The sequence below is a fragment of the Colletes gigas genome, unplaced genomic scaffold, assembly GCF_013123115.1.
Source record: "Colletes gigas isolate AHSC1104 unplaced genomic scaffold, ASM1312311v1 Colletes_gigas_Sc00022, whole genome shotgun sequence".
Classification (NCBI taxonomy): domain Eukaryota; kingdom Metazoa; phylum Arthropoda; class Insecta; order Hymenoptera; family Colletidae; genus Colletes; species Colletes gigas.
In genome coordinates, this window is record NW_025106651.1 from 2,721,928 (window position 1) to 2,747,859 (window position 25,932).

Consider the following 25,932-nt stretch of genomic DNA (forward strand, 5'->3'; position numbering starts at 1 on the left):
CGCGGGTTCCGATAAAGATACCTTGTCTTCTCAACTTCTTTACATCAAAGCCTTAGACACTTTTGGTTGAAAAGCTTCTGCATCTGCTGCGTGATATCTTTGAGGTATTGAAACCGAATTATTTACAACCGGCTGAACGCAATTACTGTACTTTTCAATGGTCATTCTCTTCGGAAGCGATGGAAATATATCTGCTGGCCTTGAACATTACAAAAGAAAAGAGGCATGAAGACGAAATACGCTCCGTACTACGATGTACGAAGGAGACGCGAAGAGAAAACTGGTTTCAGTTGGCGGAGAATGTTCTGGTAACATTTGCATTTAGTGTGCGTGCATAGTTTACAAGTCCATCACTGTTTTACGAGTCGTTGCTTTTATAATGCATCGCGAGAAACTATCAAATCGACATATTGTAACTCGTCCTCGGTCCATACGATCAGTGGTACGAAGATTCCCTAAGCTATTTTACGTTAGAAATCTAGTTGAATCTTTTGTTATCGAGTTTCGCTCCAGATAACGCACGGTTATTGTGAAAATTCACTCTATTATACGTTGTACCTTGTTACGTACCGATAAGGTCGCGCATATTGTACATAGATCGCCATTATATTGCGAGATTGGTACAGTCGGCTTCAGCCCCGACACTGACCTTGGGTTCATAGCCTCCAACACTGTCTCCCCGTAGAAGTTCCTCTAACGATAGGCAGCCACGAGGCACTCTCTTCGCGCTAGCGAAAGAAAGTAAAATTATTGAGCTCTATTGAACTCTACAACCAAGAAATATCTAGGACCAATAAGAAGTCCGTTGAAGTAATATTATGCAGGGATCGAGTGTATTATTTTTAATAAACATATATGATCTAGAAAACGTGGACTAATTCGGAAACTGCGGAAAACGGGACAGATGTAACACTTAGCTAACTGATATTGATGTTTACTTTTACTACTGTCTGCTGCAAGTCTGACTACTGTAACTGCGTCAATAAAAGATAATCGTTCTGCATATACACGCAACTGCTACGGCGGATAGTCAGCGAGTTCAGTCACTGTACTGACTTCTTGAGTTATTTTTAGTCGCGCACAAAGTATCGAGTGAATTATAAACGAAACCTGAAACATATTGATTATTAATACTGCGCGCGATTTCATGCAACAGCCCCGAAATATGATATGGTATTTGATTGTATGCTTAATCGCGTATTTATACTACTTGCTCAAGGATGAATTTTAACATATTGCTACGGGAGTAAGGGTGTTTGGTAAACGTATTGTGTGCTATAACGGTAGTATATGTGTGTATATGATATTATAAAGGAAATAATTCTAAAAATGTATGTTTTACAATACTTCAAGTCACCATGAACGGATATATTCTTAAAGGACATTGAGTACCATCTAGCGTGCATTTGTGCAATTAAACAAAAACCGAAATTATCCTGATACAAATATCACCTCTAGTAATTACGATTTCAACATTGTTTTCATAGTAGAAGTATTTCAAGAATTAGAACTCTTGCAAACAACTCTGACCATAAGATTGAATGTTCCTTAAAAAAATTTTATGATCCTATCCGACTGGCCAAACTGCCTTGCAATATCTCTAATAAACTTGCCTTCTCGAGAAAGTGATACACTGCTTCCTTTACACATTTTCTACAAAGAATTGCAGAGAAATTCATAATATTTTATTGAATTTCTATGCTCCTTAACCTATTGCATTCAGTCTACTCAATACTGGGAAACAGTAGAGATACTGACAATAATATTGACCATGTGCAGTCCAATAATTTAAATCATTTGCAAAAGCATATTAGTATATTGTCTTTTTAAAAATCTATACCAAGGGGTAAAGACATAACATTCAACATAAACGACCCACTCTTGAATACAAATACTCTTCCATATAAAGACGAGTCTGCAAATAACAACAATGAATAGCATTGTTTGCCTATAGGAAAGACGCTGGTTACCAGCGCTATACAACACCAATATTATTCTTCGTACCACACAACAGGTAAGCTCTTCCGACTAATTAAAACGCTAACGGCGCGGCGGATCCAGTTCCCGAGAAAGATGCTCGTCGAGTATCGATATTGTTAATAAAATTTTTAACCGGTCAGTGAATTAACGGACGCGTATGCCGGGTGGCGCGCCGAATCGTTTCGCGGTCTCGTATTCGCACGGAACACAATTCCTGTTGGCCGATGGAAAGTTGGCCTGCGTGTTGCTCGTACCATAGGAATTTAAACGGGGATATAGGTATAAGAACACGGAGACGGGGAGTCGTTCGCGGTAGTGTGAGGCATAAACGCGCCGGCACCACACCCAGAGTGACCACCATTGCGACACGGGACAAGGGACACGGCCATGCGCGTCGCGGTGATCGTGAGTACTCAAAAGTGTTCTCTTTTTTGCAAACCCATTAAAGACCTTCGTCTCGTAGCCTTTACTCCTTCAGCCTCCATCGTAGCCTTTGCTCCTTCGTTGTGCCCCCCGACTCCTAGCTTCGCCTGTAACGCTTCGAACTGTAAAATAATTAAAAGGATGTTAATCGAGGAAACAATTTTTAACGAAGATCCCATCGAAAAGAACGGTAATCGCGAAACTTATCGAAAGTATATTACTTTGAAAGGGCGAGATATTCAATGGACCGTGGTAAAATTAAGAAAGCTAGATCGAACGTTTACTCTTATGTCGAGTACTTGATTCAAACGCTCTGTCAAAGAAGGCGACTTTAAGTAAACAACTACCCCTTATATCAGTCGCTCGCATTAGACGTGTCTATGTAATTCTTAAATTACATATTGAATAATGTTACAAATAAAAGTTAAAAATATTTAAGCTTGCAAATTGATCAGAAAAAATATCCGACATGAATAAAATGGTTGGCTTTGGTACAAGTGGTAATTTCTCCCTTAAAATATTCATTCTTAAGTTACAAGGGATATTGAATAATGTTTAAAATAAAAGTTAAAAATATTTAATCAGAAAAAATATTCGACACGAATAAAATGGTTGGCTTTGGTACAAGGGGTAGTTTCTCCCTTAAAATATTCATCAAAATCGGTATCTGACGGTTCTCGATGTTCTTATGTGAGTCAAAGAGTAGCGTTTGCACGTCCGACGAACGTGCAGCGATCCGATTAATGTACTTTCGTTGATGGTAAAATATTAAAGGAAAACGAGTACAATGCATAATCTTGAACGTTTTAAAACCGCCGCCTTATGCCTGCTGCGCATGCAACGGTCCTGTTCCGTTCTGTTTCATCTCCTGTAAAGCTAGAAATGGCACTCGCTGAGCGCGGGATTCTTTTTCTCCAGATGTACTGCATTTTTGATCTCGTAAAGTTTAATTACAAATTTCAAATAAAAAATTTGTTCTTTAATAAAAAAATAGAAATATTTCAGGATAACGTCTTTGAGGAGAGGGAGAAAAAAGGGCGGGAGAAATAGTTTACTCGGAGAGTCCAAGTTGAAAGACAAGTTGTTAGACAATATGTAAAAAGTGTATCAACTTACACATATAGAGTTTCCTTTATACTTGACATTCCTTTCGATCAGCCCCCTTGGTGTCCGCATGCATACATTTAACCAGAGATCTTTCTGTCTCGACCAGTTACGTACTTTGTAATCGCAGGACATTACGTAAGAAGCACGCACAGGCTACATATGTTCGATATCAAATTCAATATACGTTCGATCGTTACTTAACGAACAAACTACGAAACAGATATTACGCATAGCCCTTACTTGGCCATATTCTACTTAAACTACTTTCTGGAGAATTTCGATCTAGTAGAGAGCTGGGCAAATTCGCATCAACTTTAATTAATTTGAGTAATCTAAACAAGAAACATTCTAATTACGCTTTTGTTTTCATGCCCTGGACGCGATTCGATGTTGACAATGATCCCTATACGTAGGAATCTGAACTAAATAATATACGCGGGAAACTGTTTAGGTTATTCGCCCTCTGGCGGTATTTAGTAGAAAACTCAACGTTTTTTAAAGATATTATCCAAGGTCGGTGGTTCGAAATCTACCTGATATTTGTTAGTTATCGATTAATTATTGATATTGTTCTATGCTTGTTATGGCCAAGCACGAACGCCGGTATTCAACAGCGACCGTTGCAACCAATCAGATAAAAAAGACAATGCTCTGTGCACGATCGTTCAAAGTGGCAATTTCTAAAGAAAATTATTCGCACAGCTGTCGCGTACGCGTATGCACAGCATGTGCTCCTCGTCGAAACGTTTCTTGCGAATAAAGAAGAAAACTAATAGTTTGAGAAAGAAAGTGAAAGTACGAGGGAGTGAATGAACGAGAGCGAGCAAGTAAGTGAAAGAGAACGAAAAAAAGAGGGAGGGAAGGAGAAATTATAGTAAGATCTTGAACGCATTCTTAACGATGTTCGGACACGAAGGACGAAAATTGGTACACTCGCGCCGGACAAACGAGCCCGGGTGAAAGTGCCCCGTAAGAAAGTCGAATAGAGTTTTCGTCGTATTCCCTATAAATATCTACGCGTGCTTTGACTTGGAACGAAATGCAAGCCCGTAAGAAACAAATCCGCGTCCGTTCGATTCGCCTGTCTCTCCCCTCTCTGTAAGACTGGTGCATTCCTGTGGACTACAGGAACTCTACAGGAGGATATGGCGATCGACTTCGTCGCCACGATTGCTACAATACAGGATGTTTTAAAACTATAGGGACCACGTTTAACCGGTTATTGGAACTCGTAAAATGTAGCAAACAAGTTTTAAGAACCATAATGATTTTTTACACTACAAATTGATCATTTATAAACATGCAGCATTTTAACCTACAAATCAAGTAACAGTTGAACACAGTTATAACGAGCACCAATAACTATTTTTCTTGGATTTTCAATAATTTGGTAAAAAATCATACAATACTGCTACACTCGATTAAATATTACCATAATATTAAAGTATGGAACAATAGAAATCATGCATTCTAACCTCGTGAAAGTAGCGACTTTCGAATAGCTCGATAAATTCAAGAACATTGTTTCTGTTCGAATATGTCGAATTTTACTTTTTTATATGAAATATTATCAAAACATTGCCGTAACTTGTATCTACAGAGTACAACTAGAAACACACATGTTTCTTACAACTAAATTCACCTGTATCATTGACTTACAAGTCTACAAATGTAAATATGTTTGCTATAACAAACTGTCGACCAGTTACATCAGTAATTCTGGTTTTGGAACACCTTCTACATCCTTATACTTCCCTGTCCCTTTCATTGCACCTGCATGGGACGTTGCAACATTTAGACTAACCTCAATAAGAGCTTACATTGGAACCTCGCCGTCTGTTGTCATTACATACAGCATGTTTCAGATTGAATAGACCAATCGACAGGGTAGTATTTCCGCGTCAAAAAATAAATCGGAAACACGAAATAATATTTTTGCGTTTCATGATTTCTTTTTCGAAAAAAAAACCAATTTAAATCTCCTTGGGGTACGCGTGGGAGTTTGAAATTCAGGTTAACGGATTCCACTATAGATGTCGCAGTGAACTTGTTAGTCGGATGCGCACGCAGTCCCGCGTACATCGAATATACAGCAAGAGAAATTGTTTCATGGCATTATTGCTTGTCAAATACGACGGTTCGACTCTCGTCGTGTATATTTAATTTCTGTTGGATAATTCGATATAATTCTTGCACGGCAAGTTGTTACGTTAATGGCAATAACGTGACCGGGATTTCATATTCTTATATAACGAAAATTGTAGAAGGAAAGGGACACACGGGATCAACCGTAACGTTTAAACGCGAACTCGCCGGCTAACGAATTGCCGTTCATTAGCTCGATCGTAATTTGATTGTTCGCATTTCTTGTTTGTTGTTCGTTCAATCTCGTTGCGACAGGTTCTGCGCGAGAGACTGGTTCTCCCATATCGAGGCGATACCGGTTCAACATTCTGGTTCACAGATTTCTGAGTAAACGTATGCACGTATAGAGATAATTACTTTGCGCCTCGGACACGTTGTACGTTGCGTGAGCGTGTAAATTTCGACGAATACCGGAGAAAAGAGAAAGCGATTCGATTTCGATACCTCGCGACGCGTAGTATCCGCGTTACGCTGCACGCGTCGCTACGGTTAAACTTGCATACGTGCCGTAACGGACATTTGACATTTAAGCAATAACAACAGGAAAGACAGAACTCGTTAATAACGAAAGAAAAGATACAGTCTGACCTCGATCGATCGAAGCTGAAAGGAAACGAATAATTAGCATTCGCAAGCAGAATCGAATCAAGATATTCGATAAGAAATGCCATGGCAAGATGAGCAGTCTCATCTTTAAAAATATCTATGACAATATTTCTAATAAACTTTAGGAATATCTTACTTATTATAAACTATTTTGTTGCAGTTGTTAGCGTGCATCACTGCGTTGGTTTCTGCCCAGTATCAGCCAGACGTGGACGGTGGTTTGCCACCAAAAGGACTGCCAATCCCTCTGCGATCGGCACGTTTCCAGAGACTACCATCCGCTCGACCAGTGGTCCAAACGCAGGCTATACTTACGAATCAACGAATACGTCGTCCAATTTCGTTCAGGTGCATACTATGAACTGAAATTCACAATTTATTGAATACAATGACGAACTAACCCACAAACATAACAGTTTGGATCATGCCTCCTTATTACCTCAAATAACGATACCAATACGGTAGGGTAAAAACACGTAGTGAACAACTTTGAGGTTATGTGTTTAATACCATATAAAAATGCAATAAAGTCTCGAACCCAGATATACCTTGATAAGCATAATGACACGGGAATTGTAACTATCTTTCACGTTTCCACTCATGAATTCTCTTCTATAATGATACCAATACGATAGGGTAAACACATCAGTAGTGAACAACTTTGAGGTTATGTGTTCAATACTATACAGGATGTTCGGCCACCCTGGGGAAAAATTTAATGGGAGATTCTAGAGGCCAAAATAAGACGAAAATCAAGAATACCAATTTGTTGATGAAGGCTTCGTTAAAAAGTTATTAACGTTTAAAGTTCCGCCCGTACTAAATTTTTTTCTCGAAAACGCGTAGGAATTCGGAGGTATGTCTATTCACCAAAAATGATTGTAATTGACCCCCGTAACCGAAAATAATTTTTCCAGAACGATTTGAAATTTTTTAATTTAATTGTTAATAACTTTTTAACGAAACCTCAAACGAAAAATTGATATTCTTGATTTTCGTCTTATTTTGGCCTCTACAATCTTCCATTAAAATTTTTCCCAGGGGTGGCCGAGCACCCTGTATAAAAATGCAATAAAGTCTCGAACCTTGATATACCTTGATAAGTATGTATAATGACCCGGGAATTGTAATTACTTGTCACGTTTTCATTCATGAATTCTCTTCTATGAAATTAGACCAAAAGGTGCCGAGGATGGACCTGGAACAGGGCCAGGATCATTTTCACCAGTCAAACCGTTACGACCGAACTTATCCACGGGACCAGGGTCACTGGCTCACCAGGTTAAACCCGTGAACGAGGAACCGGAAGAAGACGTACGGAACCGTGAACCATCGCGAAATCACGCCAATCAAGACGACGATGAGAATCTGAGCGATGAACAATTAGACAGTCAAGAAGATAGCGAAGAAAACATACCACGGCCCATATCGAATCCTAGTAGCGGGGGCCCGATATCGAGAAGTCCGAATCTAGGAGGTCCAGGTCAACCGATTCCGGTACAATACCGTCCTCTGCAACAAATACCGCTGCCAACTGGCAGAGGAGTAGCACAAACGACACAGCCTCCACCGCCAGTACAGTACCGTCAGCCGCCAAAACCGAACAAACCGAGAAAACCAATTGAGGAGCCCTTCAGACAACCAGCAAAGGCACCTCCAAAATCCGTGAAATCGCCATACGAAGGTCGTGGAAAGAAACCGGTTGCTCAGGTTAGTTTGAAACACAAAAGATATATGTAAGTAGATAATGTTATAAAAATGTGAATAGCGAGAGTTTAAATGTACAACTTTCTAACAGATCATCAGGCGATATCGTAATGATAATCCGGACGGTTCGATCACCTGGGGTTTCGAGAACGACGATGGATCCTACAAAGAAGAAATAATTGGTATCGATTGCTTAACGAGAGGCAAATACGGATATATCGATCCAGACGGTATTCGTCGAGAATACACTTACGAAACCGGGATCAGATGCGACGAAGAACAACGAGAAGAAGATGAAGAGAATGGTTTTGTAGATTATCAAGAAAACAAATTGGTTCTTCCCGACGGCAAGACTATAGATCTCTCTAACATGGGTAAAAAACAATCTCGCAGGCCTCGTTTTTAGTAACCGATAATTAAGAAAAATTCTACGTTAAATCTTTTTCGTTAATTAATACCCACCTATGATACAAACTTGACAAAGAATGAAAAGGAGACATATTCCATCTTTTAACGTTACAAATTTAAAAAAAAATCATGTAACAGAAAATAATTATATATGTTATTAATAGCCAGAAGAGCTTATAGATGTTCACTATTTTGTTTTTTCAAGAAGTTTGGAGAGAAAAATGTTACATGGAGGAAATAACATTTAATGATTTATTTCGTTAAGTAGCGATCTAGTAATGCGAGCTCTATTATGACGATTGTCGTTATGTGCGTATTCGCAATGTTCAAAATTTTTAACTAGATTATTTAGAATGTATATCTATATCGTGTACATATGATTGTAGGTACCTGTACGGAGTTGATCGAATAAAAATAACAAAATATACGTATTATGTTGAGTAATATCATGATCATCGATAAATTATAACAACTTATCCTTATCACTAGTTTCTAATACTACGTACTATAGTACATACAACAACGACATAATTTAAACAACTTAAATGTAACAAAAACACACCGGAAAACAATAATTTGATTTATTGTATTACATATTTTATGATTCTCTACTTCCCTATTCACTGTGAATGATCACAAATAAGTCCGTCCAGATGCCGCTATAACCAGAAATGCAACGCAAAGCAATCGAGTTGCCATTGTATAAAATTAAATACAAAATGAGTACAAATATCAAGTGTTAACGGTTTATAGCATGAACAAAATACTGATTAAATATATATTTCTTATAGATGTATACAAATATCTGTATGTATATATATACTACCTGTCCAAAAATATTATTCCAATATCAACAAATGTTAAAAGTTGATAACATAATGTACAACTACATTAATTAACATATATATTTATGTATACATACATACATATTGATTCAAAAATATATGTATATACATATATATATATATATATCGTCTCTTTATGGTACAACGGTATGATATTATCGAATGTCGTGCTCGAGTGAGATTATAGATATGTACGTACACGAATGCTTACGTACATCGACAAAAATAGCAAAATTAATCATTATGAATTTGACAAATCCGTTGTGCCCTGTTCTTATGTATAGTATGTTACGTTCGAACGGTATAACCAGAAACGTACGTAACATTTAACGAAATAAATCCAATGCATAAAAGCAACAATATGCTTCAAACGTGGCCCAACCAACTATTTTCTATTCGGATTAAAGTTAATACGCTGGACTCGTCACTGTGGAGATTTGTTTAGGCGTTTGCTGGCCCTGCGCTAAGGTACCTCTCTTCACTGCTTGAAACTTCAGCCATGCGTCGTAGCCATAAACTACCATAGCACAGAATCCAAAGAACTACAAAAAAAAATGTATCCTAGTACAAAATAATTGCTAATTATTATATCATATGAAACTTACAGCAGCTGCTCCAAAAGATTCTACGTATTTAGCATAGTCTGCCGCGAGCGCAGCGGCCAGCAAATAGAAGGCTGTCCAAATTGTGCAAAATATGAACTCCTGCAAAGAAGAATACGAATAGCTTCCTAACACGTAAATCTAATTTGCATTATACAGTTACACACTCAACTAGAATGGCGTTCAACAGAACCTACGAACCGTACAAGCCACCCAACAAATTAATTTTTAATGTTAAAATGAAAAATAATTCTAAATCAAGAAGCAATTTTCTAATTTTATCTACATATGCCATTCCGGTACATTAGTTGCTTAAAAATGAAATATGAAACTTGTAACACTTATATAATATCAAGAGAGAGTTGATCTAATATGTATCATGTTCAAGGAAGTGAATCAACGAGAGTGTTAAGTAAAAGAGAATGTTGGCTCGCGAGAATTCCGAAATTTTTGGGAAACCGACTCGAACCGATCGGATCCTGATTTTCGGATTCTGGCACACCTTTAGTACCGAACGATTATATCCAAACGTCTATGTACTTCTTAAACTTTAAGAGAACACAAACCAATCGAGCCTAACTCTTTTCCAATTTCATTTAGAAACGATTCAAGTTTTCCCTCATTACTATGGCCGATTATTCGCTCGATAATCACACATGCTATTAGAAATGCTACAAGACCATTAACATCAAGGCTACTTCTGGATACGAATCTTTCCTCAACAAAAAGTGTTTGCAAACATCTTATGGTGGATTACACATCAACTATCAAGGTAAGGTACAATGACTAATACTATTGCGCAATAACATGGAAAAGGTTACGAAAACGTACGATTCAAGACATCACACTGTTACTCAGCTCGTACAAAATTCATTTGCCTCGTGTGAATAATTTTGTTAACATATAATAATGTTAAATGAAATTCTTTTTATATTAAATTTTTTCGATAAAATTATTACGTAAATAAAAATATCGAATTAAATATGTCACAACGAATAAGTGTAAATTTACCAGTTCTAAGTGAACAAATTTTAATCCGCTAACTAACAACGAAAATAATAAGAGTGGTCACGTTATGCGGTTCGCTGTGTATAGCATATTAGAACACAGAGTGTTCCCATTACCACAAGATCGATATTTTACCTTCACGTAAAAGTAACTTGTATTCGACGTCTTCAATAAGTATTCATTCAAGGGCTACAATCCTATTCTCAAACTAATTAAATGTATCATACATGTAAAATAATAACTTTTCTTTCGACTCACAACTTTCAACCAAGGAATTTTTGAAAACTTTTCGACGATATGGAACAGGTAAAAAACAAGTAGTATTCCTGTGAACCAAAAACCAGCCATGGCTACCGTATTGAACCATGCTCCGCGACTCGAGTTGCTTTGGCTCGATACTGTGATGCATATGAATCCCAGCAGATTAAAAGCCTGGAACAATACGAAGAGTGGTTAATATTACCTACGAAAAGTGTAACATTTTAATATTAAAGAAAGCCAATAATATCATACTGCAACACATTCCGATACAGGGTGTTCCCCTGGGGGAAATTTTAATGAGAGATTCTAGAGGCCAAAATAAAACGAAAATCAAGGATACTAATTTGTTGATTGAGGCTTCGTTAAAAAGTTATAGACAAATTTCCGGTCACACAGTATATTTTCGGTAAAGAATTTTTTTCTCGAAAACGCGTAGGAATTCGGAGGTATGTTCATTCACCAAAAATGATTGTAATTGACTCTTGCAACCAAAAATACTTTTTTCAGAACGATGTAAAATTTTTCAATTTTGCCGAAAAATTTTACATCTTCTCGAATTTTTTTCTCGAAAGTGGGTAGGATTTAGGGGATATATCAATTTATAAAAAATGATGGTAATTGACCCCAGTAATTAAAAATGATTTTTCCAAAACGATTTGAAAAAATTGTTTTTCACTGAATTTTAGCACCTATCGTCAGGTCTGGGTTAGGTCTGTCGATTTTTCTTAAAAAATCGTATTTAATTTTTAGTCATTTTGCTTGGCACCCTACACAAAAGTTGTCTAATACTTTTTTGTAGGCACCCATGAGTTCTACTTCAGAAAAAAGTTTCATTGAAATGTGTTCACTATTGTAGGAGTTATGGCCGTTTGAAAATTGAACCATTTTTATGGGGTTTTTCTCACTTTATGAGGTCAAGGAACAACATTATTAGTATTTTTAGAGTTTGTACATATACACCATTAAAATAAGCGTCCTTTGTTTTTGAAAAATTAAAATCGTCCAATCCATTCAGAAGTTATGATGTTTTAAAGATTCGCATGAAAATTCAGGCAGATACTTCTGGCCAGAAATTATATTTTCGGTAAGGAATTTTTTTCTCGAAACTGAGTAGGATTTCGGGGGTATGTCTGTTGACAAAAAATGTTTGCAATTGACCCCTGCAACTAAAAATATTTTTTTCAAAACGATTTGAAATTTTTTACATTTACCGAAAAATTTCAACACCTACTCGAATTTTTTTCTCGAAACTGAGTAGGATTTCAGGGGTATGTCTATCGACCAAGAATGATTGTAATTGACCGTGGCAATCGAAAATAATTTTTCCGTATATGATTCGAAATTCTTTAATAACTTTTTAACGAAGCCTCAATCAACAAATTGATATTCTTGATTTTCATCTTATTTTGGCCTCTAGACTCTCACCAGAGGTGGCCGAACACCCTGTATGTTTAGGACGATCCATCAGAAATAGAACATCTAATTATCTCCATTATCAAACACTGTTTGAAATATAAAAACGTTATAGTGATGGACAACATCTCCAATGACCTTGAGCGGCCAATTTACTTCGTTCCAACTCTATATTCACCGTAAACTCCTTTACTATTTTTCGTATTTATTTTTATTATTATAAATACCCACTTTAATTGTTCAAATCAGTTTTAAACGATGAGTAAAAAGTAATTTTTATCGTGGTGGCACTCCTCTCAACCAAATATCTCCATTCTCACACTTCTTTTCGACTTGCACCGCGTGTCAGCGTTGTTCACCGATGGAGCCCCTTGCGCGGGGACCCTTTCATCCCCCCTACATGTCGCATTGTGTTTGAATAGGACACGCATACACAACGCGACGTAAACCGAAGTTCCTGTACGACAGTGTTTCTCAAATTTCATCTCCCAACGAAACAATCTCAGCTGAAAAATAAGGGGATCTTCTTAAAATTTACCTAAAACTATACAACACAACAAAAACTGATGAATTTTTAAAAAATATACATATTTTTCTTCTAAGTGCTCTAGTTTGAGAAACACTGCTTTACGAGATAGAATAGAGATAGAGTGAGCGGAACTCCCACAAGTTTCGAAGTTTTATTCCTCAAAAAAAAGTATAACTTTTGAAAATAATTACATTCGCACCTCTCATTCGTACTACGCAATTATTTCAATCTTCCCCTGAATACACGTTCTCGCATCTTTAACGGCGAAACCAATAAGGTGTTCCGTTTCCGACAGACCATTCTGTGTAACGAGCGTGATAACTAAGCGATAATAAACGCTAACGTTCACTTTCATTAATATTACTGGCTACGCGCATGCATGGTGTTTTTACTTTCTGACCTACGAGGAAGGAAAATTATTTTAAATCGCAAAACATTGAATCCTTATTTTCAATACTTTCCGTTACCTTCTCTTTGTACATCGTAAAAATTTTAATTAATATATTTATGAAAGTGTCGCTTTATTTAAATAATTATTTTTTTCGATTAAAATGATATTCAATTACAAAACATTGAATCCTGATTTTCAATACTTTCCGTTACCTTCTCTTTGTACATCATAAAAATGTTAATTAATATATTTATGAAAGTATCGCTTTATTTACATAATTATTTTCTCCGATTAAAATGATATTCAAGCGACGTGGCGGAATGTATCGTGCAGTGTTCATTTTCTGTTAATCTTAGTAACTAATCGCGTGCAATTTGGAGAAATTATAAGATGTGATCTAAATCCAGCGATACGCAATCGCATGTATATCTTACCACTTGCGCGATTTTAAGAATACCAGGCCTTGTTCTTGTATAGGATGTATCAAATCGAATATTTGGTTGTGTAGTAGTTGTCGTCGATGTCACAGTCGTTGTCGTGGTATGTTGCCCCGGAAATCCTTGGTCCATCATCTCTAGTCACTCTAAAAATAGGCGCGTTATAGTATACAGGGTGTTTGACCAACCCTGGAAAAAATTTTAATGAGAGATTCTAGAGGTCAAACTAAGACGAAAAAAAAAATACTAATTTGTTGATGGAGGCTTGTTTAAAAAGTTATTAACGTTTAAAGTTCAGCCTTTACTGAATTTTTTTCTATAAAGTGGGTAAGATTTCGGGGGTAGATCTATTTACCAAAAATTATTGTAATTAACCCCGGCAACCGAAAATAATTTTTTCCAGAAAAATTTGAAATTTTTTAATTTTGTCGGTTTTCACACCTTCTGGAATTTTTTCCTCGAAAGTGGGTAAGATTTCGGGAGTATGTGGATTCATAAAAAATGATTGTAATTGAGCCTTGCAACCAAAAATAATTTTTTTAGAATCACTTGAAAAAATTTTTTTTCGCCGAAAAATTGACTGTCGATTTTTCTTAAAAATTTGTTTTTCATTTTTAATAAATTTGTTTGACGCTCTACAGAAAAGTTGTTTAATACTTTTTTGTAAGTATCCATGAGCTCTACTTCAGAAAAATGTTTCATTGAAATATATTCACTATTGTAAGAGTTATGGCTGTTTGAAAATTAGACCATTTTCATGGGGTTTCTCTCAGTTTACGGGGTCAAGGAATAACTTTTCCAATATTGTTAGAATTTCTACATATTCTCCACTAAAATACGCGTTGTTTGCATTTTAAAAAATTAAAATCCTCCAATCCATTCAAAAGTTATGACATTTTAAGGATTCGCATGAAATTTCAGGGAAGCATTTCTGGCTTCGCATTAGATTTTCGATAAAGAATTTTTTTCTCGAAAATGCGTAGGATTTCGGGGTATGTCTATTCACCAAAAATGATTGTAATTGACCCCTGTAACTAAATATAATTTTTCTATTATAATTTGAAATTTTTTAATTTCGACTAAACATTTCAGTACACACTCGAATTTTTTTCTCGGAAGTAGGTAGGATTTCGGGGTATGTCTATTCACCAAAAATGCTTGTAATTAACCCCTGTAACTAAATATAATTTTTCTAGTATGATTTGAAATTTTTTAATTTCGACTAAACATTTCAGTACATACTCGAATTTTGTTTTCGAAAGAGGGTAGGATTTCGAAGGTATGTGTATTCACCAAAAATTATTGTAATTGAGCCCCACAACCGAAAATAACTTTTTCAGAACGATTTGAAATTTTTTAATAACTTTTTAATGGAGCCTCAATCAAGAAATTGATATTCTTGATTTTCGTCTTATTTTGGCCTCTAGAATCCCCTATTAAAATTTTTCCCAGGAGTGGTCGAACACCCTTTATATTTTGAAAAAGTAGTTTTCATTGAACCGAACGAGGCACAGAAAATTATAATCGATCGTATTCGTAACTATTACCGTTAAAAATTCTTATACTCATAAAATCATTAATCGTTAAACGATTTAAATAAAAAGCGATTGCCTAAAATATCAAACGTCCAGGTGAAGTAATTTTACGAGTGAACGTCCTTCAGAAAACGAATGAAAAACCACGATCGAAAGTAACAAATGAAGAAAAAAGAAAAATACTAGTCAGATCGATTACCGACCTATCGTGCAAACGCAAAAAGGCGTATACGCGTTTGCGTCTCAGATTAACGTGGATGATCACGTTGTATTTAGTTCTTAATCAAGACTGTTCGAGAAAATTATGTCATATCCCGGCGGCATACTACAAGAATTACTTAATGTTATGGTGTGAAGTCATCTCGACTGAAAATAGCGAATGACAGCCTTTCTATCTCATGAACAATGAGCTGTGATACACGTAATACACGAGAGAGTACAAATTCCGTACATGTATTTAGAAATATATATCACTAGGTATTTACGAATGTGGGCGGTGAATTCGATTGTGGCACGTTATCGTGGTATAACATACAGAAGTAGCCGCAAGTGATACGAATACAGAAAATATGATGCTAGTTGAAAAGGCATAAAACAAAAAGAAGACCGCAATATTTGCAAATATATTTTCATAAGGGAGTAGTATTTCTATGATAGGAATTATTGTAACGAGCTTCTCTGACATGGTTATAGTAAACGTCCAAGAGAAATATTTTCTTTTTTACGTGGTGTTATTTCAATAAACTTCTCTTCTTCCACGTGTTTCTATCAACAATCAATTACGTCAGGAATAATCGTGACCTACAGCTTCTGCCGTTCCGTAAGTAAGTACGTTAGCTCGAAATAGCGGGAAAAAGAGTAATTTAGCATTCTCAGAGTGTAATTAAACTACTGTTATCGTCACTCTGTTGCTTCGTATTCATATCTGTTGCGTCTATTTCTTGTACTGTATTATCGGTTTTCTTGTTTTCGATTTCAATTTTCCACGAGACCGCACGATGGAATTCCGAGACGTTTGTTTCTATGTATGATGCATGACATACCTGACTTGACAGACTGATCTACGCACTCGATTATTTCCGAATGCTATTTATTTCGTATACACAAACAAGAGACTTTCTGCCCTTGAAACACTCGAGAGCGAAAAACTTGAACTTCTTCCTTTCACCGAAACAGAACGCATGAATATATAACAGTGAAAACGACACTGAACCGTTTCGAAACAAACTACACTATTACAAACGAATCTATGCAACCTGGTAGGTACGTTACAAACTGTACGATGTACGATTCAGCCCCACTTCGTTGTCCATTCACAGTTCTCTCTAGCGGAACAATTCGGCACTAATTTTGTCAACTTGTACGATAAATTATTCTTACAGGCATAGATATTGCCTACCTCAACCGCAAGCGTAGCTTGTAGGTCGATAACACATATTATTTATGTATTTATCTAATTAATAATTAATTTTGATGAACCTTAAAAATACCGACATTGTTTTTAGAGCTTTATTTTAATATTGTTGATTAATATCAATATTTGATTTCTTGACCAACCCCAGGATTGAATTAAGTTAAAATTGATAAAAACTAAGAAATTCTATGGAAAATAAATCATTATAAATACATATGCCTTACTTATTATTATTGACTTACAATAAAATTGAAATGTCTTCAAATATTACGTTTGTATTTAGATTTGAAGTGAGTTAGGTTAGTTGTATATGTAGTACGATATAACATGATCTTGTAAGCAAGTTAAACCGGGAGACTTAAATTTACGTTCGTATATATTGTTGACAATACACATTGTTGTACCGATTAAAAGTTTAATACGCTTGACAGTTTAAATCGTTTTATGTTTTGAGCAAAAACAATTACGCGAAGTATGTTAGAAATACCTGCGTAATTGTCGAACAATTTTGATTCAGATGTTGACATATGAGGTTATGATGTTAATATAAACAATATTATTCTATAATCTGCGTTGATAGACGATTATTTGTAAAAGAAACTGGCAATTTGGTTTTGACATCTAATTGAAAGGAATGGTTTCCACTCGAGGACCAAAATTCAAATTCTGTGATGGTGAAAAAGTTCTTTGTTATGAACCTGATCCTACAAAAGCAAAAGTACTGTATGACTCAAAGGTATGTTATGAGTACAGAAGAATTAATTAAATAATATAATTATCCCTAACAAAGTCAGTTTTCTTTCTTATTAACTCCTGTTGATCATACATTGTACAGATAGCACAAAATTTTAAAACTATGACATTTATAGATCAGGGCTGACTATAAAAACTTATGTAATGTTAAAACAATTATCCATTAATATTGAATGATTCATATAAATTTTTAATTTGAAACAACATCGAATGATACATATATTATTTAACCTGAAAATGTTCTAGGTACTTGATGTTATAGTTAACAAGGATCAAAGAGGAAGAAAAGCTATTGAGTATTTGATACATTTTCAGGTAAGTAGCAAAGAATCAACCTATACAATCAAATTAATTAAATTGAAATTATTGTATAATAATAGGGATGGAATTCTTCGTGGGATCGTTGTGTAACAGAGGAATATGTATTGAAAGACACAGAGGAAAATCGTCAACTCCAACGAGATTTAGCACAGAAAGCACAGTTACATTTGTACGTATCCAATAAAATTTTACTTGGACTATATGAAAAGGAATTTATGAAGGCAATCGAAAAGAATACAATTCGTAATTCAAATATATGTAAATTCAACTGTATATAGAGGAGCTTATTTGTATCGCCGGGAGCGTAAGAAAAGAAGTCACAAACTGTCAGAGAGATTAAATGAGAATGAAAATCGAGAACCACGACGGAGAGCAAGGAGCGGTGGTAGTCGAGCAACATCTGCTACAACTGGATCATCGGAAGATGGTAGTTCGGGACAACATGCAGATTATGACACAGAGGTCTTAATATTTTCTTATACAAAGAACAAAACAATTAGTACTTGAAAATTCAAAATACTTGAATTGTACAAAATCTAAACAGGCATAATTATTTTTATTAATAAAGGAAGTTATCACCGAAGAGGATACAGAAAGTAGTTCTGATTACGTTGGTGAAACAAGTGATGATGAGGATAGTGGTGGTGGTAGTCAATCAGGTGCCAGTATAAAGCCAGGAATTGATCTCTATATAGGTACTGTACTAAGAAGAATTCTAGATCAAGATTATGACCTAATAACTAACAAGAATAAGGTATTTCCTTTGATGAAAATATATAAAAGTATAATTTACCAAATACAACCTAAACTGAAGAAATTACTGAAAGTAATAAGAAACGTGCATTTTAGCTAGCTGTTCTACCTTCACAACCTACTGTTGCGAGTATTTTAGAATCATGGGTACAACATTTTACAACAACACAACTGACTAACATTCCAGAAAAACCGCAAAGGAACAAAACAAATAATACTATAGAAAAAACAGTCAATGAAATAAACATATGCAGAGAAATTGCGGATGGATTACGTATATACTTCGATTTTACATTACATGACCTCCTTCTATATAGGCAAGAACGAGAACAATATTATAATTTAAAATCTTCTTTCTTATATACTGAACACTCTACACTTGTAAAAGAAGAACCAGTCGAGTAAGTATAACAATTCAACTTTTTTAAACTTATGTAAAATGCAGTTAATTTTAAAATTATCAAAAATGTTTCCCACAAAAACTATATAATATTATTGTACTCTTAAGGAATTCCGAGGTATTAGTTAAAGAAGAATATGAAGATACTGAATACGCTCATTTACCACCATTTCAAGAACATGATCAAGAAGTAGACAATGCATCAAAAACATTTACAAATTCTAAACGAAGATTAAGGTCGTGCAGAGTGAGTTCCATTGATGAAAACAGACAACTAAGATCTTACGAAGAAATCAAACAAGATACAGGAAACTTGTCAAGGTAAATAGAATTTATAACCTGTTCCCCGTGAATGCTCTTTGCTCCGTGTGAACCGCGATGAAAGGGTTAAATGATCAATATTATTTGTTTGATATCAGGATGTAGTTATAAAATTGATAATTTCTTTTTTTTTTGTAGTATTGCAAGTACAAGTTCTCGTTGTTCTAGCCCACGTGGTGTAACATTAAGAATACCGGTTGTTACATCTGCTCAAGTCAATGCTTTGCTTCAACAATCAAATAAATGGAGATTAATACCCGAATCTACAAAATCTGAAGATCTTCGAAGTCCTTCCACCTATTATGGTGCCATTCACTTAACTCGATTATTCGGTATGTAAACACCTTTTTATCGCACATTTCTTAGCAGTAAATTTTTATAAATAAATTCATATAATCGAATAATGTACTTTTTCAATTTTTAGTTAAGCTACCAGATTTACTCCAGTCGGCAGATATACCAAATAAAAAATTGAAAATTCTTTTAAAATATTTGGATATGTTTCTCAGGTAACTTTTCTCGATATACATTTTAAGTGTTCTTTATTCCTCCTAATTGTCTATTATATTCTTAATATTGTAGTTACTTAGAGATGCATATAGAATGGTTTGGAGAACAATTTTACATGCAGGTCGAAAATCAACTACTTTCTCAAGCAAGTAATTCTTAACAAAGTAATGATAACATACATGCTTCCTCTATATTTAATTACAGATATGATTGTGTATACATTATGTGAGTACTATGTGTGATGTTCAGTAAGAATGTATGTTTATGATGTCAGTGTAAATGATAAAACTCTTTTTTTATATTAATTACCAAATAGTGTTGTATATGCCTTCCATAATAAAACTCTCCCTATAGATCATTTCTATCCAAACTATAATTGATAATATACAGTTAATTGTTAGGAATAACACGAAATACAGAAATTACATATGTTATAAAAAATTATATTTATAATTTCATTTTTTAAATAAAGACTTTAAAAAAATTATAATATGTTATACGTTTTTATTTATGGAAACATACGACAGAATATTGTCAAACTTCATCAACCCGTGAATTTGATTTTTGATTAAGAGGACAGTAATTAAATCTTTTACCCTAATGATAATACAATTGTACTCCACTCGCTCTATTTCACGCTCTCTTCCTTAATATAAACATAACTCGAGCCTTGCTTCGAGGAGAAAAAAAATAAAGCGATTAAATTTCACCTATCCGTTCTTCAGGTTGAGATAGCCCGGGTACTGATCGAGTCATTCGAGTCTCAACTTGAAAGATATTACCGCATACTTCGTTTAGCGAAAAAACTCTATAAATAAAACAATGTGACTTGCAACAAACCAAAACGAGAAGACGTGCCCTAAATAAAGATAAATTCAGTAAAAGTTATACAAGTTACTATTTATGTATAATAATTAGTTTTGCAGTGACAGTGGCAGTAAAAGCAAATGTATAAAAATATTGAATAAGGCAATAAAAGTAAAAATATATTTATCGCCTTGTAAGCGTTGAACCTACAAGGCACAATAAACCAATAATAAACTTCTGTGACAGAAGTTTTGTCGCAAAATTACATTATGATGATGCGACAGATTTTTTTGGGGTAAACGAAGTATAGAAACATATTGCGAAGTAAAGAAGAAGGAATACATACGTGGTGACTTTCCCCTTACGCGGTACGAATCTATGTTACCAAGTTCACTTACTTAGCAGCGGCACTGATAGATATCAGCTGTTCTTAGTAAATAAAAAACTGTGCTTTCGATATGGACATCGTCGATTATGTTACGGAAATTCAAGAAAATAGCGAGGAAAATGATATTACGTTGGAATATAAAAGTGATTACCTGTCGGAAAGATACGAGGAAAATGAAAGATGGTCTTACATGCCAGATTCCATTCTTCTTAATATTTTTCAATATTTGACACCAAGGGAGTTGACAATTGCTGGAGAAGTATGCAGGTCATGGCATAGAGTATCTTACGATGAATTTCTTTGGAAAGATTTATTCTATCAAACGTATAAAATAGATCCGGATGTCGGCATCATGCCAGGTTAACTTTATTGTAAAAGTAACAAGGAACAAAGATAATATATTTGGTTGGCGCGTATGAAATGTCGTTTTATCTACTAGACATCAAAGGCATGAATCAATTAAGATAATTCCTAAGCGATATTTAACACTTCTTCAATAATCTATTGACCATATTACTTTTATTTGATAAAAATCAGGAAGTTTGGTAATCAAAATTTCTTTGAATGTTGTTCCAGTTGATTCAATGTTGAACTATGTATTGTTAGCCCTATATTGTAAAGACTAATTACTAATACTAAATTTATTTTTGTTCTTCTGGAAATACTAATATTTTAGTAAATTTCTTTCTTGTATCAGGTACAACAATCAATAATCAAATATTTTTGAATTTCAGAGAAACAACATTTTATAGACACCAATCTAATATATAATTAGCAATCATTATTGATACTAAAATTCATCTCTGCATTCCTTATACTTTACGCTTGGCAGTATAATTTAGAAATCATTATATTTCGTAGGGAAAACTTCTTGGTTAGGAGAATTTAAACGTTTAACATATCATATACCGCTTTTAGAAACTGAGGTACTTAAAGGACATTCTCATCAAGTATTACACGTTAGCTTTTCACACAATGGAAAAATGTTTGCTACATGTTCAAAAGATGGATATATTTTTGTGAGTCGCTTTTATTTACTACTCTATAATTATGCAACTCTTTACAATGTGTAATTATATCCGAAAGCATAAAACTAGTTATATAATTCATTCTAGGTTTGGGAAAGCCAATACCCTGTTAAAATAAAATATCTTCATGATATGAAGACATTTAGTTGGGAATATACACAATTTTCACAATTTAATTCCTCTGATACCTTATTACTTGTTTCTGGTGTACATTTCGGAACTCCTCTTAGCACTTCAGGCGAAATAGCAGTATTTAGATTAGCACGTAAGAAAATAAATTTTATTGTTTACTATTCTAAGATTAATAATACAAAAGTATACTACAGATAGTTACTTGACTTCATTTGTTACAGCTGGGTTCGATCTGCAATGTAGAGTAGTAAATAAACCATATGACATATTTGGTACATGGTATAGTGAACATTACCTTTTAAGTGGGAATCTGTGTTGGTTAGCACATTTAGTTACCACTAGTCTCCTTTGGCTCAATAAGGCAAATCAAGAGTCATCTAGTGAACATATACCCATTATGACACAACTTTTTAGGTATCCACTATACATTACAGATTGATTTACTATTTTAATGAAACAATTTCTCAATAAAGAATGTTTTATATATTTCAGGTTTTATAATGGAAATGCTTCATCAATACGAGCAATTATGGTGGCTAATTGTTTAACACCTGAACAAAATGAATCTGAAGAGCAAGAAAATCAACCTTCATCTTCTAGCGTTAAAGAAGGAAAAGATAATTCACCAAATCATAAAGACATTTCATCTACATCTTATAACAATGCTACTCAAAAAGAAGAACCTGTTGTTCTTCAACGTGCATCATCTAGAGTACAGTAAGCTATTTTTATGTAATATGTTTTTGTACATATATTTTTCCTTAACTGAATAATACATGCAACGAATGCTGAAAAAATTTCTTTGCGTTAAGCAAATTATATGCAAATAGATGCAGTACATTGGAAGGTATATTCATGAATTGGAAAAAACTTGGAGATGATTTCGAATATGCCAACTCCATTCAATACAATCAGGAATATAGACTAGTAGAAATGGAAAAAGATGTTCAGGACAATGACAAAGACAGTGAAAGTTCTCAGTGGGACGAGGAGTATGAGTCAGAAGGTAAAGAAAACTTGTTGTAAATAACATTATTACAATCTTTCCAAAACATAAATTTCATTCTAACATTTAATTACAGAATCGTCAAACGCAGAAGAAGACGATACTGATGAATTAGTAAACTGTGAAAAGTATCTTATTTTCACAACTGGATCTAAAACTTATACACCACATCAAGTGGGTTTCAAGAGGATAAAGAATTTGAAATTTCCAACAAGATTAGATCCAGGTCCGTCATTGCGTGAAAGATTAGCACAAAGAGAAAGAGAACGAGAATGGCAAAATTCCTATGCTAATTATTCGGATTATGAATCTGTAGCCGATAAATTTGATAAAGTAGATCATGTAATTGATTTACATGGAAATATTATAGGAATGGGACTTTCTCCAGATCATAGGTTAGTTATTTATCTTGTACATATAAAATCCTTGCACTACTTTTTTTCATATGTAAATCACATATGTATCCCCAGGTATTTATATGTAAATACAAGACCATGGCCAAGAGGTTATGTTATTACAAATCCGTTACAACCACCACCAATAGCTCAAGAAATTGACATACATGTAATTGATTTAGTAACACTAAAACAAGTTGGCACCATGTTAAGAGCTCATAAGGCTTACACATCAAATAACGAATGTTTTTTAATCTTCCTTGATGTATGCGATGAGTATGTGGCAAGGTAATCCATTATATATTTTTTAAATCTACTTCACGAACGTCAAAATTTGCCCTCAAAATTGCGTCAAACATTGTGTCACACTAAAAATACTCTTGTATCATTGATTCGCGAATCGCGGACTTAGACTACTTTATTGAAAGGTCTCGGAAGAGAACTCTGGAGTACTTATAAGGTTCGGCTATTTTACAAGACTCATCTTGTTGAAGTCAGGGTAGGCTCGGCTAATCAAAATTAAATAATAATTTGGTTGCTACTTTTGGTGGTCGAATGTCGTCTCTAACTATTTAGCGCAATTCTAACCCGGGCGACCGAGAACCCTGTCCTTACGTATGCCCTTCCGATCGTACTTTGGTTTCTCTTTGAACCGGGTGTAAACATCCTCGGTACGTGCCGTGGAACACTCGCGATAGTCCTCGATAATTACCGATACTTCGAGAGTCGTGTTCCGTGACACGTGCCTCCTTTCGATTTTGGGAATCGTTGTCAAGGCTGCTTCCCTTTGTCGCTTGCCGGCCTTTTAGCTCGAGGGTTTGCAACGCAACAAACACCGCCTTTAATTATATTACTTACTATATTGATATATGTATAGGCCAATGCTGGTCTGAAATTTTTCAATAAACAAAAATACTTTCGTACACGAAGCTTGACGCAATTCTGAGAGGAGTACGCAAGTCTCGACATGCTCATGTTAGTAAAGAAAGAATCTCAATTATATTTACTTATTGTGTCAATTATGTTATTAGTGGTGCTGAAGATAAACATGGCTATCTGTGGGACAGACACTATGGAGTATGTTTAGCTAAATTCCCTCATTCTGATGTTGTTAATTCAGTTGCTTTCAATCCACGTGATCCTGAAATGTTAGTCACAACTAGCGATGATTATACCGTTAAAGTTTGGCGTAGTAGATCTATGGTACGTACATTGGGCTTGAATGCAGACTCTTATCCCAGGGGTACGGAAGTACGAAATAGGCGCAAATGTCATAAAACTGGTTGTAATATTGATTGACTAAAGACTATTAAATTTCCAATCTAAAGTCTTTAAATGTATATTAACTTTTAATACCTATATCTTGTACTTAAATTTGTACTATATTAGATTTCTATAAAATTATATAAAGTTAGAAATTCTATTTTCGACTAGAATAAAGAATGAGTGTGGCTATATATTTACAGATTTCAATCTATAAATATTTACATATTTAAATGTTTTAATAACCAGAACATTGCTAAAACAAGCAGCACATCTTTCGTTATAGGACACAAGATTAAATTCTTAATAATTCAGAAAAGAATTTATTCTTTTATGTAACATTGTTTATTACAGTTAAAATGCTTATATTTTTTTAAATAGTTTCATAAGCGTATACAAAAACTTTAAGTTTTTATGGCTGATTCATTTTTGTGCGAGTTTATCTTTTATCATTCTGCTATCATAGTTCGTATGTACTTAAGGATTAGAACTTGCAAAGATAAGTTGTATATTTTTAAACATTTATAAGGCATAAAAGTGAGAATTTTTTAAACATTTTTATGGCATAATTGACATTTTCTCTTTATGTAATTCTTTTGACTGATATTTGTAAATTAATCTAGAATAAGTATTGATTGTACTTACACGCGTATTTCTAATGTATATTAAATCGGGAATTATCAAACTTAGACTTTGTACAATATTAAAATTTATACAAACTGAATATAAAATTAAAAATGTGATCCAATTTTTGACACGACAATTTGAGGTATTTATTTCTCCAAAGAAAGAACAGAGTAATTCTTATTGATACATACGTACTGTATCATTAAAACTGTACAAATGACTACATTAATTATAATTAACTGTATTCAAATTAAGGAATTATGTTTTAAATTAGAATTATAGAAATGTTTTAATATCCACTATACATGTAATATAATATTATTCAAAATAAAGATACTTAATTGGTAAGGAAATACACAAACAATTGTAGTAAAATGAAAAATTAATAAAAAGCAATTTCTTGTTACTAGTGTTTAA

The 25,932-nt window shown here is 34.4% G+C and overlaps 4 protein-coding genes across 8 annotated transcripts; 3 read left to right on the top strand and 1 right to left on the bottom strand.

The window, feature by feature from the left end:
• Positions 1–2,303: 2,303 nt before the first annotated feature.
• Positions 2,304–9,133, top strand: LOC122401179 (WAS/WASL-interacting protein family member 2). 2 transcript variants are annotated; one of them, XM_043403145.1, is made up of 4 exons: positions 2,304–2,385; positions 6,422–6,609; positions 7,437–7,971; positions 8,060–9,133. In XM_043403145.1, the coding sequence occupies exons 1-4, from the start codon at positions 2,368–2,370 to the stop codon at positions 8,372–8,374; spliced, it is 1,056 nt and encodes a 351-aa protein (XP_043259080.1). In that variant the 5' UTR covers positions 2,304–2,367; the 3' UTR covers positions 8,375–9,133. The 2 variants fall into 2 exon arrangements, with proteins under 2 accessions (XP_043259080.1, XP_043259079.1); XM_043403144.1 differs by lacking the exon at positions 2,304–2,385 and adding an exon at positions 4,125–4,337.
• A 184-nt stretch (positions 9,134–9,317) lies between these two features.
• On the bottom strand, positions 9,318–21,076 carry LOC122401180 (CKLF-like MARVEL transmembrane domain-containing protein 4). 3 transcript variants are annotated; one of them, XM_043403147.1, is made up of 5 exons: positions 21,023–21,076; positions 13,860–14,008; positions 11,090–11,263; positions 9,827–9,925; positions 9,318–9,763 (listed from the first exon to the last, which is right to left on the bottom strand). In XM_043403147.1, the coding sequence occupies exons 2-5, from the start codon at positions 13,995–13,997 to the stop codon at positions 9,629–9,631; spliced, it is 546 nt and encodes a 181-aa protein (XP_043259082.1). In that variant the 5' UTR covers positions 13,998–14,008; positions 21,023–21,076; the 3' UTR covers positions 9,318–9,628. The 3 variants fall into 3 exon arrangements, with proteins under 3 accessions (XP_043259082.1, XP_043259083.1, XP_043259081.1); XM_043403148.1 differs by lacking the exon at positions 21,023–21,076 and adding an exon at positions 20,466–20,611; XM_043403146.1 differs by lacking the exon at positions 21,023–21,076 and adding an exon at positions 16,441–16,680 and having other exon boundaries at positions 9,323–9,763.
• Positions 17,319–20,029, top strand: LOC122401178 (male-specific lethal 3 homolog). Its single transcript, XM_043403143.1, has 10 exons — positions 17,319–17,547; positions 17,811–17,879; positions 17,945–18,054; positions 18,164–18,347; positions 18,454–18,639; positions 18,735–19,039; positions 19,147–19,359; positions 19,498–19,691; positions 19,784–19,868; positions 19,942–20,029. Exons 1-10 carry the CDS (start codon positions 17,446–17,448, stop codon positions 20,027–20,029), a joined length of 1,536 nt encoding a protein of 511 aa, XP_043259078.1. The 5' UTR covers positions 17,319–17,445.
• On the top strand, positions 21,034–25,117 carry LOC122401177 (F-box/WD repeat-containing protein 5). Of its 2 annotated transcripts, none has more exons than XM_043403140.1 (9): positions 21,034–21,423; positions 21,926–22,083; positions 22,180–22,357; positions 22,446–22,638; positions 22,717–22,941; positions 23,037–23,230; positions 23,307–23,625; positions 23,701–23,913; positions 24,657–25,117. In XM_043403140.1, the coding sequence occupies exons 1-9, from the start codon at positions 21,135–21,137 to the stop codon at positions 24,922–24,924; spliced, it is 2,037 nt and encodes a 678-aa protein (XP_043259075.1). In that variant the 5' UTR covers positions 21,034–21,134; the 3' UTR covers positions 24,925–25,117. The 2 variants fall into 2 exon arrangements, with proteins under 2 accessions (XP_043259075.1, XP_043259076.1); XM_043403141.1 differs by having other exon boundaries at positions 23,055–23,230; positions 24,657–25,115.
• The last annotated feature ends 815 nt before the right edge of the window (positions 25,118–25,932 follow it).

What these genes read in the sequence shown, in the direction of transcription:
- LOC122401180 (XM_043403147.1), bottom strand. Translation starts at nt 13,997, where the DNA reads ATGATGGACCAAGGATTTCCGGGGCAACATACCACGACAACGACTGTG. An exon ending in TTCTTAAAATCGCGCAAGTG is followed by an intron (nt 11,264 to 13,859) that starts GTAAGATATACA and finishes GTATTGTTCCAG; the next exon opens with GCTTTTAATCTGCTGGGATT. An exon ending in AAATTCCTTGGTTGAAAGTT is followed by an intron (nt 9,926 to 11,089) that starts GTGAGTCGAAAG and finishes TCTTCTTTGCAG; the next exon opens with GAGTTCATATTTTGCACAAT.
- LOC122401178 (XM_043403143.1), top strand. Translation starts at nt 17,446, where the DNA reads ATGGTTTCCACTCGAGGACCAAAATTCAAATTCTGTGATGGTGAAAAA. An exon ending in ATGCAGATTATGACACAGAG is followed by an intron (nt 18,348 to 18,453) that starts GTCTTAATATTT and finishes TTATTAATAAAG; the next exon opens with GAAGTTATCACCGAAGAGGA. An exon ending in TATTTGGATATGTTTCTCAG is followed by an intron (nt 19,869 to 19,941) that starts GTAACTTTTCTC and finishes TTAATATTGTAG; the next exon opens with TTACTTAGAGATGCATATAG.
- LOC122401177 (XM_043403140.1), top strand. Translation starts at nt 21,135, where the DNA reads ATGGACATCGTCGATTATGTTACGGAAATTCAAGAAAATAGCGAGGAA. An exon ending in AGCAGTATTTAGATTAGCAC is followed by an intron (nt 22,358 to 22,445) that starts GTAAGAAAATAA and finishes CATTTGTTACAG; the next exon opens with CTGGGTTCGATCTGCAATGT. An exon ending in CGTGCATCATCTAGAGTACA is followed by an intron (nt 22,942 to 23,036) that starts GTAAGCTATTTT and finishes CTTTGCGTTAAG; the next exon opens with CAAATTATATGCAAATAGAT.
- LOC122401179 (XM_043403145.1), top strand. An exon ending in CGTCGTCCAATTTCGTTCAG is followed by an intron (nt 6,610 to 7,436) that starts GTGCATACTATG and finishes CTATGAAATTAG; the next exon opens with ACCAAAAGGTGCCGAGGATG. An exon ending in GAAAGAAACCGGTTGCTCAG is followed by an intron (nt 7,972 to 8,059) that starts GTTAGTTTGAAA and finishes ACTTTCTAACAG; the next exon opens with ATCATCAGGCGATATCGTAA.